Source organism: Phalacrocorax carbo, chromosome 5, assembly GCF_963921805.1.
Source record: "Phalacrocorax carbo chromosome 5, bPhaCar2.1, whole genome shotgun sequence".
Lineage (NCBI taxonomy): Eukaryota > Metazoa > Chordata > Aves > Suliformes > Phalacrocoracidae > Phalacrocorax > Phalacrocorax carbo.
In genome coordinates this window covers 52,192,305-52,212,555 of record NC_087517.1, presented here as the reverse complement: position 1 = coordinate 52,212,555, position 20,251 = coordinate 52,192,305, and the positions used below count along the sequence as shown (strand labels likewise).

The following is a 20,251-nucleotide window of genomic DNA, read 5'->3' as shown; positions in this document are numbered from 1 at the left end:
ATGTGCCAAACCAGAATGAGGCACTGCTGGACTTGCTATTCACAAACAGAGAAAACCTACTTTATAATATCTTGGTTAGTGATAGCCTTGGCTGCAGTGACCACAATATTGTGGAGTTCAGGATCCTGCTGAGTGTGCTGAAGGTCAGCTCTAAGACAAGGGTTCTGGATTTTAGAAGAGCAAACTTCAGTTCACTCAGGGATCATTGGGAGGGATTCCATGGGATGCTTCCATGGAAGACAAAGGAGCTAGTGGGTGCTGGGAGTTCTTCAAGAGCTCTCTACTGGAAGCACAAAGCCAATTTAACCCCTACAAAGGAAAGGGAAGTAAGCAGAGCAAGGGGACCCCTTGGCTCAACCATGACCTCCTGGGTCTACTCAAATCCAAAAGGGAAGCATACCAGAGATGGAGAAGTGGAGGATTATCCATTGAGAGCTAAAAGGGCATTGCTGGAGTGTGCAGAGATGCAGTTAGAAAAGCAAAAGCCCAGCTCGAATTGAAACTGGCTGTAGATGTCAAAAATAACAAGAAAGGTTTCTTCAGATATGTCAACCACAAGCAGAAAAAGAAGGAACACATAGGCCCACTGTTAAACGGAAAAGGAGAGTCAATCACCAACGATGCTGAAAAGGCAGAGGTCCTCAACACTTTCTTCACCTCTGTCTTTACCAGCACTGGAGGGTCCCAGGCTTTGGGAACAAAATTGCCGATTGATCCAAACACCGACCCACCATCAGTGAAGGAAGAGTTAGTACATGAATTCCTACAGGAGCTTGACCCCCTACAAATCAATGGGCCCTGACGCCATCATTCCGAGGGTGTTGAGAATGCTGGCTGACATCATCGCAGAGCCACTCTCTAAAATCTTCGAGAAGTCATGGAGAACGGGGGATGTCCCAGAGGACTGGAGGAAGGCAAATGTTACCCCTATCTACAAGAAAGGCTCAAGGGAGGATCCGGGTAACTATAGGCCCAGCAGCCTTATTTCAATCCCTGGGAAAGTTATGGAACGAATCCTCCTGGGGGCCATCACAAGTCAAATGAAGCACGTGATTGGGAAAAGCCAACATGGCTTCACTAAAGGCAGATCATGCTTGACAAACCTGGTGGCCTTCTACGACAAAGTGACTTGCCTGGTTGACATGGGGCAGGCGGTGGACACTCTCTACCTGGAACTTCTCCAAGGTCTTTGATACGGTCCCCCACAGCCTCCTCCTGGAGAAATTAATGCTTTATGGCCTAGACAAGTGGTCTGTGCAGTGAGTGGGGAACTGGCTGACAGGCCGCACCCAAAGGGTGGTAGTAAATAGCTCCTTTTCCAAGTGGCAACCTGTCACTAGTGGAGTCCCCCAGGGATTGATATTGGGCCCAATGTTATTCAACACCTTTATAAGTGATCTGGATAACGGCATCAAGTGTAGCCTGATGAAGTTTGCTGATGACACCAAGTTGAGTGGGGAAGTAGACACTCCAGAAGGGAGAGCTGCTGTGCAGGGAGATCTGGATAGGCTGGAGGAGTGGGCCAACAAGAACCTTATGAAGTTCAACAAGGAGAAATGTAAGGTCATGCACCTGGGAAAACATAATCCGGGAGTGCAGCACAGACTGGGATCAACCTGGCTGGAGAGCAGCTCTGTGGAAAGGGACCTGGGGGGCCTGGTGGACAGGAAGCTCAACATGAGCGAACAGTGTGCTGCTGCAGCCAAGAAGGCCAACAGGATGCTGGGTTGCATCAAAAAGGACATCGCCAGCAGAGAGAAAGAAGTCATTATCCCACTCTACTCAGCACTTGTCAGGCCACACCTGGAGTCCTGTGTACAGTTCTGGTCCCTGCTATACAAAAAGGATGTGGACAGGCTGGAAGGGGTCCAGAGAAGGGCCACCAAGATGATCAAAGGAGTGTGAAGCCGGCCATGTGAGGATAGGCTGGGGGAACTGGGTTTGTTCAGCCTTGAGAAAAGGAGGCTTAGAGGGGATCTTGTCACCATGTACCAGTACTTAAGGGGTAGTTACAAAGACGACGGAGACTCCGTTTTTACACGGAGTCCCATGGAGAGGACAAGGGGGAACGGACACAAGTTGCTCTTGGGGAGATTCTGATTGGACATGAGAGGAAAAATTTTCACAGTGAGGACAGTCACCCATTGGAATAATCTCCCCAGGGAAGTGGTTGACTCGGCCACGTTGGATACCTTCAAGAGTTGTCTGGACCATCTTGTTTAGACTGTGCTCTTCCTAGAAAGGTTGTACTAGATGATCCCTGAGGTCCCTTCCAACCTGTAACTCTGTGATTCTGTGAACTTAGACATTATGTATATTTAATTTTGACAGCACAATTATTTATTTATTATCCAAATTAATTTATTTAACCTTACATTTACTACTCCTAGCCTCTACTGAAAATTCATATGCTAAAATCTTTGATGTTGAGATGATTCTTATCCTGGATTATGGTGGAAACTACCTTAGTATGGTAGGAGTAAGCAATGCTGTCACTGCTGAAAGCAAATTCTGGCATTATCTTCTGGTATAATCATTCTGAAACAGCATTGGTAGTCTGGGGCTTGTCGTGAAAAGAGGATTATTTTCCCATGTTATCCATGGCTACATGGAGGCATCTAGAAAGATTTTTGTTTGATACAGGCTTCCACATTCTGTCCTTTGGTTTGATATGCCACAAAAAAAACAGGTTACAAATACTATCCAGAGAGAGAAAAGTAAAGAAAACCCAGGTATATCTCTATACAGAGACCTAATGAGGCAAGCGATTTAAAAAAAAAAAAAAAAAACAACCTACCAAAAAATCTCAGAAATGTAAGAAAGCTGTGATTTTCTCTTTTTTCAAAATGGGGAAGTTCTGCTTAAAATTTATATCGTGCAAGAAAGTTAGGTACCATACTGACAAAGTCTTTTTTGCTCCATAATCTCCTTCATACTTTTTTTAGCCTAATACTTTTATGACTAGAGTTAGTAAAAATGAGATACTCTTCTCTTACTTTTCATAGTATCATAACAAATAGTTGAAACATTACATTGATTTTAAAACTAAGTGCAGATTATATGATTTGACATACAATGATATAAGTACTGCTGTTGACGTATCTACATATTTTGTTGAAATTGTGTTTTCATTAGATATGTAACAATATGTTTTCAACTCTGTTTAGGACAATTTGCATGCATGCAGACGTTAAATATCTCAGAAAACAGCACTTGGCTTTTGATCAGCCCTGCTAGGAATAACTACATTGTGCTGGTACAATTGAACACTGGAACTGCCACTTTCCTACATAGTAGAAACAAGCCATATTGTAGGATTTAGACAAATGGAACAGGTGAATCAGCTTGGTTATCAACAGAGACAGCATGCAGTACTTCAAGTGCATTTGTATAAATAATAGTGGTTTTATTGAGCCACGTGGACCAGTGAACCTCCACAGTGCAATGTTTTGTAATAATTGAGGAAAAGGGTTTTCTTAGTCTTTTTAGGGGTGATGGTCATTAGTGTGTCCTGTAGGTTTTATATTAGAATTAATGTGTCTGTGGTTTGTGTTGGTGATAGTGGATGGTATGAATCTGGCAGTAAATCAGGTTTTTTTCAGTGTGCTGCATTTTAGAGCAGCAAAACATAGCCTGACAATCTTCTTTAAATGAAGCTTTTCAAGTTGTTCCTGATGTATGGTAGAAACAGTTGTGATGGCTAGTGGAGACATTTTAAATTATGAAATAGGAAGTGTGAGAGAGGGGAGGAGCTGCTTCATATAAACTTTTAAATTATTAAATTATTTATATTAGACTTTTACACATCTGCTATGTTTTTCTCTTTTCTATTTAATTTCAACTTAAAACTGGGAGGAGGGGAAAGATTCTTGCTTAGAAGTGAGCTCTGTCTGGTATAGTTCATAACTGAAGTGAGTCAGAAAAACTGTTAACCTTGAGGTGGCCTGTTTCCTAATTTGAGAGAGAATATTGTTACTCTTTGTTTGCCCATTAGCATGCCTACTTGATATTAATTCTGTGATGAATACCAAAGACAACATCACATTTTTTGTTGAATAATCATGTATTTTAAAGTGTGTGCAAAGGCAATCAAGACCAAATGAAGATAAGCTTTTATTGAAAACTTCAAGTTAACCAATATACGGAGTTCATTAAAAATTATTTTAAAATAACTCCTTTGCCTGTGGAACTTCTAGCCTCTAGCTCATAGTCAAACTAAACTTTTTTTAGTGTGACTAAATAGATGAGTTACTTGAGCTAGTCTGTAACAGTATGCTTTATTTCATTCAGTTATTCTGTGCTTTTTTTGGTTGTCTGAGCTTGCCTGAATCCTACTTTTTGTTCTAGCACAGTAAACTATTCTACCATTAACTTGTCTTCTGCCTGACAAGAGGATGCCCTTTGGCCAGAGCAGAAAGAGAAGTCGAGATGATACAGCAGGCTCTTGAAGGCAACAAACTCATTCTTTCAAGACAGCAAAAGCTGCCAAACCCAAACCCCACTATAAATAGTGGCCTGTTGTGTTAGACTGGATAAGTTGGAAAGAAAAATCTGTGACTAACTGAACAAATACAAGTAAAAAAATTGTCTGATAGTTTAGCTACAAAGTTGAGACTTGGCAATGGTCAAGAACAACAAAGATTTCTGATAGAAAATATGCAAAGTTGATGCATATGAACAGATAGCAACTTAGCAAACAGTTGTTATCATAAATAATTTGCACTGGAAAAAAATTCACATTTTATAGCCCCAGGTGTCTTGAAGAACAGAAGAACAGAAAAAAAAATCTGTATCATTACAAAATTAAATGGAGCTGCTGAACAGCATTCTGTTATTGAAGGTATACAAACAGATATGCAAACCTTCTGCCTCTATCTAGTTATGTCTCCATTGTCTGAGGACTGTTTATTGGCTTAGAAATAAAGATCTTGCTTTCTATAAGGAGATTTTTATATGTTCCTCTCATATCTGTCAGTTTGAGTCAAAACCTTAAATATATACATGTTCACACCCTTTTCTGCCTTGTGTGTGATTATTTCTATTCTTTGATCAATATCCAACTGTAACATTGTCTTCTGTTTTGTGAAGAACCACCATTTTGGTTCGATTGAGAAAAGTTAGCATGCACTAGAGTACTTTCAGCTGTACTCGCAGTTCTCTACGGTAATTTCGCTAGTGCACCATTGCGTACACTCTCAGATGGGGCTTTTTCTTTATAAAACTTCTGTCAAGTTAAATGAGAATAAGGGGCACTATTAACATGTCGATATGTATACATAGAAATGTTTGTGCTTTCTTCTGCAGCTGTATTAAGACACTGAAAGGTTTTAATGCTCATTGTTTCCCTGAGACAAGAGCAAGAAGACGACACTTCTGAAAAGCTTGACATTGTCTTCTGTGTCTCCAGTGTTCTAAAAAATAGGAATAATTGGCTGCCTCTCTGCAGTTGTGTCCACCAAAGTATTATTGTTTCTAAATTACTTTGAGAATGCTAAACAATGTGCACTTTTTAAGAGTCCAGAGTAATGGTAGAAATGTTGCTGAGGTTCTGCTTATTATAACTGGGCTGGTGCATTATGGCTTATCTTCTGCATCATGGCAGAAGGTAAAAGGTCAATAGGTTTGTGTGAGGTTGGTGAGAAAGCACCAAAAAGTGTCATCTGTCAAGTCAGTGATGAAGTATTGTGGAGAAATCAGTGAGAAAGACTTTATAAAACTTACTGAAAGCAACGGACCCACATACCCAGATACTACTCTGTTGGAAACCTATTACTATTAAAATAGTAAAAATACTAAAATTGTCTTCTAAAACTGACAGACCAAAGGTGCAGGCAAAAAGAAAGAGAAGATTAATAGAGAAAGATGACAATTTTTCATTTCTATGCTGCTGCTTGGGTACTTTAACATCTTTACCTAAGATACCCCACAGTAATGAAAGGGAACAGATTAGTGTCTCTCTGCAAACTGTATTTAGTTTTAAGTTGGTTTACATTAAATAATCTAAAGGTCTCAACAGAACTATTTTTGGATAACATACCCTGCAGACAGAATACGTAAGACTTCTAGAGTGTGCTCTCCTGTTAAATGCATAAATCCTCAGAGCAAAAACTGTTTTAATGTTAGTTTGTGTGTTCTTTTGATTCTCCAGAAGATACGTACTAGCTGTCTTTTTCTTGGATAACCTATTTGCTTTTGGAAGAACTTGCGGGATTTGTGTGAATAAAATCCAGATTCTTTAATGTGCAAGAAAGGGATATAGGGGTATACAATTTTACCACCTTTTGAAGTTGGAAGTTTATACTTATATATTGTAAATATAGTGTTATTGAGTATTGAATGGTGAGAGGAGATGAGTAAAAATGTGCTTAAGTGAACCTGATGGGACCAGTGTGGTAAAAGTTACTTCATTGTTCAGTCTAATACCGACCTCTATTACTGCACACTATATAATGCTATATATATATACATACACATATAATATTATGCTATTAGTGACTCTGCAGCTAGCCTTTGCATAAATTTATGCATGCTTACAAAACTATTTTAAAGGCTAATATCTAAAGATTGTTAAATTGCAAGGCATCTCTACTTTTTGCATGCTGCAATTTTAGGGATTGAGTGAGTGAGAACTGAAAATATCTACCTAATCTTTTTTCTTTTTCAGATTTTCTTCCTTTTGTGTTTATTACTGTTGAAGGCATCCTTTATCAAAACTGGTAGTTTCATGGTTGAATTATTTAGTAGTTTGTAGTAGATTCAGCAATTTTGCCGCTGTTCTTTAGAACTGATCAACTAAAAAGTAGAGAAGGCCAAAAAAAAAAATCTCAGATTTAAAACTTTTTCAATTTAAAGTTTAAAAATATCTCCAGATTATAGTGTTTCTTGACATTTTCTCCCACCAAAAAGGAAATAGTTTAAGAAAAGCCTAAACAGCTAAAATGTGAAAGTATCATGGTAGTTGAAATTAAACATTAAATAAAAAGGGTTTTGACTTACAGGTTTTATATATATCCCATCTGAAAAATCTTGTTTCAAAGATGGGTATTTGCCCTTTCACACAGTGTCCTGACATACACAGAGCAGTGGGGAGACTGACCAATACTGTTTGGAAGATATGTACCAAGATATGGAAGGTCCTTAGGAGTACTACTGTGAAAACTGTTTTGCAGGTATTTCTGTATATCTTTTTGCATCAGAAATCTAAACTCTTGAGCTTTAGAATACGGCCTTTTATGTGATTTCTCTTACTTTATTAAGAGATGCATCTCCCTGAAAAGTGGGAAGATGGACCCTATCCGGTTGAGTCTAAAGCATCTGTTGCCATGCATAGGCACTGTTGATGGTCAGTTATGGAGATGCAATTCCTGGTAGGTTCAAGGCTTAATAACTAAGTTAAGTCTATTGTAACTGAAGCAGACTGAAAGAAAAAATGTCTGGTATAAATTTTCAAGCTGAATAGTATTTTTTTATCCTTTGACTGAATCACTGAAGTTTGCTATATTGGAAGATAAAGTCAGTTTGCTGCAGCAGGAGCAAATGATCCTTCCTTCTGATTAGAGTCTGTTCCTTCTAGTCAGAGTTTTGTTCATGTGAGAACTGAGGAGAAAATGTAAAGTGTTAGAAAAGAGCATCAAAATGGAATGCTCATAGTGGTTTCCTTTTCACTAAAGCTTTTTTGTTGGAGAGCAACTCGGGACTAGTAAGGCAAAGCACCTGAGGATTAAAAAAAGTTAACCTTTGTGAATAAATCATAGTCTAAAAATTATATGTGAAGCTACATGTGTTCCTAGAATGTATATTCTTGTTGCAAAAGATATACCGGAGACTTGTTTCTTTATATTCTTGGTGCAAAAGCATTGTCCGTGAAGATAAATATCTTCTTCACGGGGACTGTAGATTGTGGTTTTTACCATGCTATATTCCAGTGCCATACCATTTTTCATGTTTTGGAAGAAAAGTGTCTTAGAAAAGGAACACCAGCCATAAATCCTGAGAACCTTTCTTCTGGATCCGTTATTTGTTAGTTGAATGTGCAGCAAAGTGCAATAGTGTGTAGGTGTAGCCATATTAGTGTCGTTCATAGATACACATCTTTGGCAGGACTGACTGTAGAGGTACTCCATAATATGTATGTTTTGGCTTCTCATTTACTCTGCGGAAGGGAATGCTCGTTTTAGTCCAACCCTGCCCAGTGGGTTTGTAACCAGGAGTATCAAAGTCATGAGAATAACAGTCAGTGTCTGTAGACCAAAAAGCATCCTTTTTGACAGAGGTATGGGAGTAAATTGCAGTAAAACACTACAGGTTTGAAGTCTTGTTTGTAAGGTGGCAGGCAGACATAACATCATTTCCAAACACTTTTACATTATGTGGCCATGTTTTTGTCAGTTTGTGACTTTTAAACTTTCAAAGCCCAGTTTGTGGCAACTGAATTGATACCGTAGCTCCTTAGCTGCTATCAAGAAGAAATGTTCTGGGGAACAAAAATGTTGCTGTGGGTAAGTTAAACCAAGGCCTATTTAAATGAACCAGAATGGCAGTTCTCTGTTTAAGAACAAGTATTTACAAGGTGGACATGCGGGTGACATCTGCCTTTTGTTACTATTCCTGATAATCCATGCAAATTTATCATTTATACATGCTGCATTGGCGCTTCATTGGAGACTTGGTGTCAACACTCCAGATACTTCATCTGTGCTGACCATGTTTCAGGCTAGGACCAGAGAAACAGCATGACTTTCTCTGCAAATGGTCACAAACTTCTAATGAAATACATGGTGCAAGGCAGTGAAGGTGAGTTTTCAGCGTTTATCACACTCCCAACTGCTGAGGCAGCTTGGTAAAAGAAGAAAGCTAGCAAGTTAGGAGCTGACAGACAAGGAAGCAAATAAATTAGTCTGGGTAGGAGTATAAAAGCAGATGCGAACTGGGACAGTGACAGTAGAAAGAGGGATAAATTGGAAAGAGAGGAGAGAAAAATAACAATAAATATGAGTCAAAAGGAGAAGAATGAGGTGAGACATAGAAAGAAGAAGGAAGGCTGGCTGTGATGAGCTCCCTGCCCACCTCTTTTCCTCTTTGAGAACCTGGAGATTAATCTAGATCTCTTGTACCCCAGCCGTACTGATATCCCATGCTTGTCTGATTCAGTGTGATGGAAAATTTCTCTTTTTAATTTTTTTTTAAATAAATGAATTTTAAATATTTGTTGAGTCAAGTACTGCCTCAGCTAGGAGACAATATTTTAAGAGTGTCTGGGTAAGCATTAGTTTGAGTCAAGCAAGTGTGTTTTGATACAGGTGTGCAGTTTTACACAGGAACCCTTCCACTTATGATGCACATAGTAGGATAGCACAGAGATAATAGGAAATATGGCATACCTAGGAGATGTTGCCTATGAAGCTCCTGTATGTTTTACTGAAGAAAATGAGTTGTGACAGGGGCAGATGACTACAGGAAGGGAATGGATTGTTCCCATGTTAAGACAATAGAAAGCCTATGTGAAACAGCTCTGGTTTGTTGCTGCACCCCTTCCAGACTCTTCACAGCAAGCTTGTTGTCTGGTTGAAAAATATAAAACCTGATTTTCAGAAGCATTGAGTACACAGTCACAGTTAAAGTAATCTGGAGCTTATTGTTTTGAATGTTGTACTTTGAATTTTTGTTGTCCTTAATGGAGACAATGTAAAAACAAGTAAACACATTTCAAATAGGTCCCCCAAATTAATGCATAGTAGTGACAATTTTGGGCCTAATATTTCTTTTTTCCCCAACTCAAGCCTGGAGCTAGTCTCATCACCATAGATACGATTTGAAGATGAACTTGTTCATTTTTGCTCTTACATGCTGTTGTGATAAATGCATAGAGGCAGGAGAAAGGGAAATAAATTATCGGTGCCTGGTCAGGATGGGTTCTCACTAAATGTGGTGCATGTCTGAACAGCATTAAAATAGTAATAAACCTTATATATAATAGGCTATAATAATATCTTCAAGTTGCATTTCTAATTTTAAAGCTTGTTCATATATACGTTGAACACTCTTCAACTGTGTTGGGATTTTCAGCAAGTGAAATTAGGATTTCTCATCTAGAGTCATACATTCAGGAATAAAACTGTGTGCCAGGATGTCTTGGCTGGTAATTCTTGTGTTCTGAGCCGTTACATCTTGGTCATGTTCTATGTGATTGTTGTCTCCTGTCATTACTGAAGTGGCCATTCTGGAATGGGGCAAGCTATTAAAAGCTATCTTTAAATTTTAAATATAAAAAACTAGATCTCTCTGCATATTTCTCCAGTGGGACAACTTGAATTTTTGTATAACTTAAAAAGGGATAGACAGGTTCCAAGATTTAACTTGCATTATTTGAAAAGGTGCATTGTTTCAGGGCATGTGTGTATTGAGGAAGAGTGCAATAGCTGCTACCATGTGTTTGCTTATGTAGATACTTAAATAGCATGCCTGGCTCGGGTTCATTTGACTTAAATACAAAATGAAAATCTTTCTAAAACTGCTAGCAGTAGGCAGCAATTTACCAATATAGGAATGAGCAAGCCACAGCAAAAGAGAGAATATATTCCCTGCAATGCTGAATGTTGTAATTGCATTTAGAATAATACCAAAGGAGAGAATAAATCTTTTTCAAACTGAGGAATACAAACCTTTTCTCCTTTTTTGAAGTATATAGAGAGGTGACATTTCAGCACTGATGGAGTTGGGGTAGTGGCTGGTGGAAATCAGTTATAACGTCTTTTACATAGGAGATGGAAACTTCTTATTTAAAAATAAGATTATGTGAAGGCAAATTTCTCCATGCAAATCCTGTCATGGGCAGAGAGATTGTTGCAAGAATGAGATATATTGTAGAAGAGATGGTTTTGATAGATTTTGCAAAAACAGATCACCGTGTTTGCCTGTGATAGCTATATGTAATCATGACAAAGATAGAGTACTGATAGTGGGACCTTGAATTCAAATTGCTGATACAATCCCCAAAGAGAAAAAGAAACTGATGGTCCTTGGCCTGCGGTCAGATAAACTCCTTAATATTTAGTCAGGAAAGTTGTCGGCAAAGTTAAGTTCAGCCGCCTTGCTGGCCACAGATACAGGTTAAAAAGATGCAGAAGAGATCGAGGAACATGTGATAGAGACTTCTCTTATTTCTGTGACATTCACGTGGCCTCTATCACTGGCAGTAGCTTGCCATCTTCTGGTCTTCTGACAGCAGGCAGCAGGCAGCTTTGCTTCCGTTGTGCAGTCAGAAATGCAGACACAAGGAGACACTATCTTTACACTGAGACTATACTGTGAGCTAACCAAGAACATGAATTTACAGCATACTAACTATTCCACACCACTTCCCTATGCAGGTTTTTGGGTACAAGTAGTATTCTGTCCTCACTTTCTGTCAGGTAGGCATGAGGTAGGTCATTCCACGTTCAAAATCTCCATGCAAGAGAATAATGCCAAGAAGCTAGTGGTGGAGAAAATTCATATGCAGATTTACTTAGCAGTAACTTTTCCCTGAAAACAAGCTCTTTTTTAGTTTCCTTTTTAGGAGATTAACTAAGCTGCTTTTATAGAAGAACTTTTCTGATCACATAATAGTGGCTTATAATTAAAAATTGCATTGATTAGCCTCGGAGGACACAGTTAGGTACAGCCTAGTGATGACTTCAGTTCCTGTGCTTTGGCATATAGAAATCAGACTGTAGAAATATTGTAGCACTGCCTTCATGTGCCTTTATAAATTTGTCAATTGATGAATGTTAATTAATTCATTGCTTTAAAAAAAAGCCTAAAAATGGGAACATGGCAAATTGTAAAGTAGGTGAGGAAATTAATTGTCAGCAAGAAGATGTTTTTGATACAGTGTTCAACATCAACATCAACATGGTAAAACTGCTTTTTCAGAAATTGCTGCAATGTAATTTCATAACTGCTTTTTAGAAAAGTCAATTCCATATCTATGTTTTTAATTTGTAGGTACATTGAAACCTTGAAGGAGCACAAACCAAAAATTGTCTGGGATGAACAAATTGCTGAACACTACTTTGAGTACAAAAAGTGAGTTACATTTATTAACTGATTGTTCTGCAAATATTTTTGGGCATGGCCCAGTACGCAATGAATTACCAGTTAACTATAGTATGCAGCTGAATTCAGTAAATGGAAATTCTGCTGTTTGTGATCTGTATGTCTACACTAAACTGCAGCATAAAAGAGTGCTTCAGGTGAGAGAAGTGAATTAGAGAAGGGCTAATGAAATAACACAAGCTAAAACAATCTTTAGAAGAGAGGTCTGTTGAGTCATATCTTTAGAAATTATCCATCAAACTTATCTGCTGAGTGTTAGTTAATCAGAGGCTCTGAGATTAGTATTGTGAGCTGTTTGGTGATTACCAGTAACTTGGCCAAAAGTAGTTCTGAGAAAAATCTGTGGTACAAGAGCCTGGTTTTACAAGTCCTAGTGATAAAATTGGTCAAGCAACAGACTTCCACTAAATGGAATGGACTGGAGGGAAATGTAATGAGAATAATATTAAGTGACTTCCAGATCAAGTTTTTAAAAGGACTGAGAGCATGAGGGGAAAGGGTAATACCTTACTTTGTCCTCCCTTTTTCATCATGAAATGACAAGAGGATTCTGATGCTAGGAAAAATCTGTTTAAAACAGGTTTAAAAAAAAAAACCAGCAACATCTTATTAAGCCTCGGTGATAATTTGCTGGTTTTGTATGCAAATATACAAAAATATGGTAAAATGATACAAACAAAATCCCACTAATACAAAACTGTGTCTTGTATATTGCTCATTGCATAGGCAATGTGAAGACACGCCGCTGAAAACGAGTAAAATACATTTTAGGGTGCTTTAAGAACAAAAAATCAGAACTACTTTGTTATTTCCAAAATACCTTCTTGGTTTAAATATTTCTAAATGAATTAAAACAAAAACAACAAAAAAAACCCCAACAGAACAAAACACTCAAACAAACAAACCCACCTCAAAAAAACACGAAACTAAAAATGTCCTACCTTTATATTTTGCATTAAATTTTCAAGGTTTCCTTCAGCCTGTAATTTTCTCCTGACTTCTCAGCAACATGTACTACTTACCAGAAAAAAAGGAATATTTACCTGTTGGTCAGCAGTGTTTTAATTTATTTTCTGTGTTGTGCCAAACAAGTACAATGTTTTCATGTTAACTAAAGAGGAATAAATCAGAAGCATTGTTTTACTGATCATTAATACACAATCCAATTGGAGACACAATGACCAGTGGATGAAAACTTGCTCTGAGAAGAGTAAATCTGAGGGCTCTGTTTGAATGGCAAGCTTCTGGGATTAATTTCTGAAACACAATTCCTGAACATCTCCTTGCAAACTTGAACGTGTGGGAAAGGGATAGCTTGTCAGTAGTACTACATCATTTGCCTTTGAAAGCTAATCTTTGGAGATTCTTGTTTGTGGGCTTCCTGGAGGAATTTTTGATAAAAAAATCACACTGGATCTGAAAATCACTCTAAACTTTGCTCGCTATGCTGTGCTTCGCAGGCAGCTGTGAGGCTCAGCATGTCTGCAGTGGTTCAGCCAACTGCAGGGAAGGGTTATTTAAGGGAACTCTCTTTCAGTTACCACTCTGGTTTGCAAAGGTTCAGTTCCATTGGGTGGGGATGGCAGCCAGGCCTGAAATATGCTTCACTGGTAAAGCATCTCACCTGGAAATCTGCAGTTGCTAAGAAATCAAATCATGAATCTTTAAGCAAAGCACAGCTAATGATTTTCATGTAGCAGGCAGAGACTAACTATTACAAATAGTTACAGAAACCTGTTGTCTCTGAGTGCTTGTCCCAGTGTACTTTACAGGTAAGTACGCATTTACGTAAGTTGGGAGATTGTAGGATCAATTGCTTCTTGGCCTGTCCATGGACCCTGTGTTTCCTGCCAGCCTAACTGGTAAAATGGTGCTGTGAGACCACTTGTAACTCATCCTTATCATTATTAGGGGTTTAAAATGCAGCCTTGGTATCTGCGCCCAGCGCAGCTTGCCCTGTCTGTATATTTGATACTGCTAGCATTTAATTTACCCTGGAAGATAGTGATTTGGGGAATTGGGCAAAGTCTTTCACATCTGACAACCAAATATCTTCATCTTTTTCAGATGCACATTTAGTAGGTGCATCTGACAGTTTTATAATCCAGTTGCAACAAGATATCTCAATGTGTTTACTTAGATCCAGTATCAAACCATGTCTGTTGTGAGATGTCCTCTCAGATCCTCCATTTTCACTGCCAGCCTTTTCACCTCTTTTAAGAGTTGTCCTCCTTAAAGACTACTAGTATGGGGTAAAACAAGTATCGTGTCTGACTCTGCCTGTATTGTATTTCATTGTAACCAGTTTTTGGATGAAGTATTATGCCCAAAGAAGTTTGGGACTTTCATCTTAATCATGAAAGTTACCTGGTTTTTTTCCCAAGGTTTGTGTTAGTTATTAGGAATCTGTGCTCTCTTCTTTAGATGTTTTGAAATGATTTATCCTGAAGCCTTTTAAGGAATGCTTTCAATAACCAGGGATTTTTGTTATTGTAGTTGTGGCATGATGCAATTGCTATGCAAAGACTCCTCTAGCAGGTCTCTGACTTTATACAGTCATATTTTGAACTTTCTAACTTTCCAGCTGCTAGTGTTGCCAAAGCCCATTTAAAAAGAATGATTTTGGCAGGAGGACCTTTCTGACAAATATTCCTGTAACTAACAACCTGCAGGACAGTGACACGGTTGCATACTTGACTTTTAGATATGTTGTGTACCTTCTCTTAATGGCTTTTCTTTCCTCACTGCTTTGGATTTCTATGCTGTGATATGTTTGTATCTACAATAGAAAAGGCGCAGGAGTAGAAGTTCTTATCTGCAATAGAAAAGGAAGAGGAATAGAAAAGATTTTGGCCCTACCCTGCCCTCAGCAGGTAGAGTAGCCAGACTGCAAGTGTGGAATAAATGGAAGTTGATGTCAAAAGTGTCTGATTTCAGAGACAGAGTGCCTCAGCTTCCAGAGTGGAATGAACACTGGGTAAGAAATATCAAAGATATAAGCCACTAAATGGCAAGTAGTCTCTGTCTTTGATATGGGCCTATTCATGCTCATGTGCTGAACATAACTAGCGTACCTTAGTTTTAATAGCAATAACTTCTCCAAAATAAAATCAGCAGTTTTCTTCAGCATTGTCTTTTTTTCATTTTAGTGGAAGGGAATAAAACTAGTTTTGAATTCTAACCTCAGCTAAAAGTCTTATGGGAATCTATCAAAGCTATTGTGACTATTTGGTTTTCCTGTTTTGCAGAAGTAAAGGAGGAAAACATGCCATCTTCTACCCAACATTGAAGGTAGGTGCCACTTCTTCACGTCAGAGGGCTGCAACAGGAAAGAGACCTTTCCTTGACTTTTTGCATTATTGAGACACTTTTCAATTCAGAAAATGTTGGACTGGGTTTGGGCTTCTGTGAAAGAAGTTTGCCCTCATGTTGTTATGACTCAAAGCTTCAGCTACCTGTACAAGAAGATTCTTTTTTCTATTTCATGCATAATGGGGTTTGGGAGTCTTTGAAGATCAGCTATGTCTAGAGATAAGTCATATGAGGGCAAACCAGTGCTCTGAGAGGATCTGTTTGAGTGCACAGTTCATGTGCTAACAGACATGGTGATTGCCAGACAAGAGACCAAAGAAATTATTTTTCTGATCGTGTTGGCTGGGAGCTTGGGGAACTTTTGCCTTCCTCTGTAATGGTGTCCTGATTCTCCCTGTTGGCCTGCACCACCCTGTTTTCTTCAGTACTGTTTCTGTAGAACATATTTTAGTGTTTTGAAAGCTTAAGCATTTGGCCCTAATAAAGTCCTTTGGCAGCACATGCAACTTCTGTCTACACAGTAGTCTGCAATATACCAGAATACAGGATAAAATGGTTACATGCAGCCTTAGTTCCTAGGAAGCTATCTTTAGATTTTCTCAAATTAAGCTAAAGGCAGTATGGTAAGACTCTGCTGGCTTTTAATATTGGAAGTTAATTTCTTCTATAGTGAAAATATATCATATTCACAGAAAACAGAGACATTTTGGAAGGTTAAACTAGTGTGAAATGATCCAAGGCTCTGTTTTTCTGAACAGGATTGTTATCTTAAGCTCCATTACTACAAGGATATTTCCCTTCATTAATCTAATATTGGTAGAAGTACCAGCACATATGGGATATTAATTACCACATCTAACCGTGTTCTTGCTAGTAGTACCTGTCTTAGAGTGTTAGAAAGTTTCACTGCAAATCTATCAGGGAAAAGATAGATCGTGCTGCATGTTGTTATGCTATGTTCTCTTGGGCCTTGTGGAAGGGTTTCACCCTGCTATTTTCAGTACTAACTAGGTTAAGAACACTAATTTCTTTCACTGCTTCTTCTCTAACAGATACTCAACTGGGATGGTTGGTGAATTTATGGAAAGAGGTTTCTTTCCAATTTCAGCAAGCTTGTAATGAAATATGAGATTTATATGCTGGGGCAAATCAGAGAGTTGTTCACATAATGGTGATCAAGATGGCCAGAGAAAACTTAATTTTATTGCCCCATAACAAGTGTGTTTCCTCTCCTTTTTAATGTTATAATCACTGACAGGTTGCTCAAAACTGGTTTCTACATGATTAGTTAGAAGCAGACATGAACGCCAGGTTCAGTGGATCTGTTAATATCTTGATATTTTGTTCTGTTTTCTATAGAAATTAGTTTTAAACACAGCCCTAGTGTAAGCAGTTTAAACATTGCAGAGATGCCCTTCAAAGTGAGAAAATCTGAAAGTAAAAGATAGAAAAATAATTATTTTTATTGCCTGAACTGAAAGAAGTGCAGAACATGAATTGTGGCCTTGCTTCACTTATAAACCAATAGCTAAACTAACTCGAAATCAATGGCTGGAGCTCAAGTAAAGACAGTTTTAAATATTAATCTCCCAGAATCTCTTTAAAATAGAGTTGTGATAATGAAAGTTGTGACTGTCCTGGGAGAAGACAAGGGTAGGTGAGAGATCTTGATGGTATTTGACAAGTTGTTCTAATTGTCTTCAGTGATAAAGTTTTATTTTACCCCTGAGACATTTCTGGGAAGAGTTAGAATTTCTGTACATTGTGGAATGATAGCCTAAATTAGAACAGTCCTTTGCATAGTTCATAAATCTGATTTATTTCTGTGGCATTTTGTCTGTTTAGCTGGTTATCTTTTATTAGGTCATTGAATTAACTGGTGCAATTAACTGTCTCTTACTGAATGATTGCTTTCTAACCAGAGAGTGTTTGAAAAACAGACTAGGTTTTTCAGTATCTTTTCAAGGATAGATGTTTTTAAAAAGTCCGATAATGGCATGAAGAGATTGTGTTTAATGTCTCTGACTAAAAGGTAATTGCTTTATGTGTCTTTGTCTTAGTCCATCCAATTGCGCTTAGAGCTTGCAAAAGAATTGGGCACTGGAATATCCATCTGGGAACTGGGACAAGGCCTGGACTATTTTTATGACCTGCTTTAAAATAAGAGATGATCTGCGAAAGACTTTATTTGCTTCACTGAGACTCCATGTTCAATTAATTTGGGTATCCTGGAGAGGTGATTTTTAAAACATTTTTTGTAATTTATAACATATCTGTATTAAACTTGCATTTTTCACAATAAAGAACCTTTTCTGATTTGCCACACAGAAGTGATTGTTGGTATCTGATAAAATTCAGAGAAAAAAACACAACCAGAAGTTTCTTTTAAAGCTCTGCAATTCAGAGTCACTGAAAATAGACCAACATAACTGGGATGGTGTCAGAGTTGAAAATATTTTCTGAAATGTTTTCTACAAGAAATAAAATGGACAAGTTGATGCCATCTGATCAAAGTTTAAGACGGAGACCTCTCAAACAATTGCTGCTAAAAACCAAAGTAAGTGAACAAATAAATCCATCAGATTATGTCCAGCAAATTTAATATCTGCTGGACCCTCTGTGTCTTGCTGTCTTCTGATAAGGTAAGTCAATGTAAAATGTTGGGGGGGAGACCAATTAGATATCTTTCCCTCAAGCTGGTAGAAAATCAAGCACTGACAAGCTAAGCAGTTAGGTCTGTTTGTTTTTTCATGTTCATAAATTCCTTAAGTAGTTCAAAGTCACAGTTATTTCAATTTATGACTTGTTTCTAAATTGGTTTTGTTACAAGAGGTGCTCTGTGATTTCTCTCTTCTGGTTAGCACGCTTACCAGATGCATACTAGTGCATGATGGTTGGCTTGTGGGAACTGTAATGTTTAGTACCAAAAGCTATAATGGTAATGATGGATTACATGGGTAGCCCCAATAGACAGGGCCCCAGAGCAGCTTTGACCCTTGACTTAAGTAGGTGCTGTGAATGTGATCAGCATCTTTGTGCATGAAGCCGTCATTCTTTAGCTGTAGGCATTGGTGCTTTCATCTCCATAATACAGAATTTTTAAGAACCCAAAAGCTGAAATGACCCATCAGCTTAAAAAGAAAGCCAAAAAATTTTGTACCTGCTTTTTTGTTTACAATATTTGTATTTGTAGTAACACGTGGGCTTCAAGGCAGTTTCTTCTAAGGAACTAAGAAGTGCTGGGAATTTGATGAGGGTGTCATTGGTCACCAGCAGAGATTCAGGCAATAGCTCTGTACTCCCACTGGTGTTCTTCTTGCCACTTACAGTTGTCACAAAGATAACTGCACTCCTCAGTTTGCATCCACCCTTCCCAGTAATTCATCTCAGTGGGGAATTTATCTGTCCATGCTGTTTTCAGCAGAATAAATCCCACCGTAATCCACCATTGATTAAAGAACTATTGATCTTCACCTCTCTGATTTAGTTCTGGCATCTCTCAACTTCTCACATTGCAAGTATCCAGCTGGGTTTACTAATCAGGCTTCTTTCTTCCATACCATTAGTAGTAAGATAATTTGCTACGTGAATCCTTGTGCTCAATTAACTTGACCTTTCTAGTTCATACAAAAGCAATTTAAAGTCACTCTGGCAATGGTATCTAGAATAGCACAAGAATTAAATTCTATTACACTGGGTTTTTTTCTACTTTCAGTGGCACTACTGAACCAGAATGTCTCAGAAAATGAATGGGTTGTGATCTGAAATGGCATCCATTTTTATATTAGCTAGTAGGTAGCTTTCAAAACTGGGTGTGGGGAAGAAAAGAATATTTACTTTTAGCTTGATGTTTCCTCTCCAGAAAAGATGCACGTAATTTATCAGGTTTTAAATGATTTTTTTTTTTATATTCTGTGATGATTCTCTATGAAGTTCAAGATTCCTGTTTGTCTGTGTAAAGCTGTGTTAGAAAGGAGTGTCTTTTCCTTCCTTAGAGGTAGAATGAATGCCTATGTGTGTCAAAAAGGTCAAACTAACCCTTGCTGTTTAATGAAAAATAAATACCAGATGAGAAGTGCATTGTGATTTTGAGCCATCCATGATATATAGGTGCTTGAGGCCAATGATGTTGCCTTTTGTTTCTAAAGGCAAAACATATTTGTTGCTTTAGAAATAATATTGCAAAAGAAACAAAGTTGGCATAATTATTTATTGTGAAGGTCTCTGTTAAACCAAAAAGAAGTGAGCACCAGAAGGCATATGAGCTCCAGAGTGAATGATGATTGGTTTCTCATGAATTGGTCTTGTGTTCGCTTAATTTTTCAGGGTGTGGGAATGTCAGGTTGTCTTTTATTAGATACTAGAGAATCCACAAAGCAGTGTGCCATCAACAAGCCACCATGAAAACAGGTTTCTTTTGAAATTTGCACCTCACTGCATGTATGAAAAGATGACACAGGAGAGACACTGGTGTGAAAGTGGGCTCCGCAGAGCATCTGTTTTTATTACTTTCCCTCAGACAAGTGGGGAAAACTGAGTGAAGGGCAGAAGGTGGGTGGGAGTGCTGGAGTGGTGCTGCTGTAAGGACCATGGCAGGTGACTTTCATTCCCTCATTTCAAAAAGAAAAGAAAGCACTGTTTTACAATGCAAAGAAACATTTTTTTCTGTAAAACAAAGAAAAATGTGTTTGTTCTTCGTTAGAACCAAGTACTCCTTAAATGAGGTACTTGCAGGGCAAAGCCAAAGGTATTGGGACTTAAAGAATTGGGAGTTTGACTGGGAGAAATACCTAGTGTTCCCAGTAAAACAGCTTACATCAAGTACAGCAAGCAGTGAAATGGA

At 38.1% G+C, this 20,251-nt stretch overlaps 1 protein-coding gene across 5 annotated transcripts in view; it reads left to right on the top strand.

The window, feature by feature from the left end:
* The window catches only part of CHID1 (chitinase domain containing 1), a 214,033-nt gene extending 196,295 nt beyond the window's left edge, over positions 1-17,738 (top strand). For all 5 annotated transcript variants that reach the window (XM_064452472.1, XM_064452471.1, XM_064452470.1 and 2 more), the window contains 3 exons: positions 11,986-12,066; positions 15,345-15,387; positions 17,469-17,738. In XM_064452472.1, the coding sequence (XP_064308542.1) occupies positions 11,986-12,066; positions 15,345-15,387; positions 17,469-17,567 (223 nt within the window). In that variant the 3' untranslated portion in view covers positions 17,568-17,738. The remainder of the gene's footprint in view (positions 1-11,985; positions 12,067-15,344; positions 15,388-17,468) is intronic.
* Positions 17,739-20,251: the final 2,513 nt, after the last annotated feature.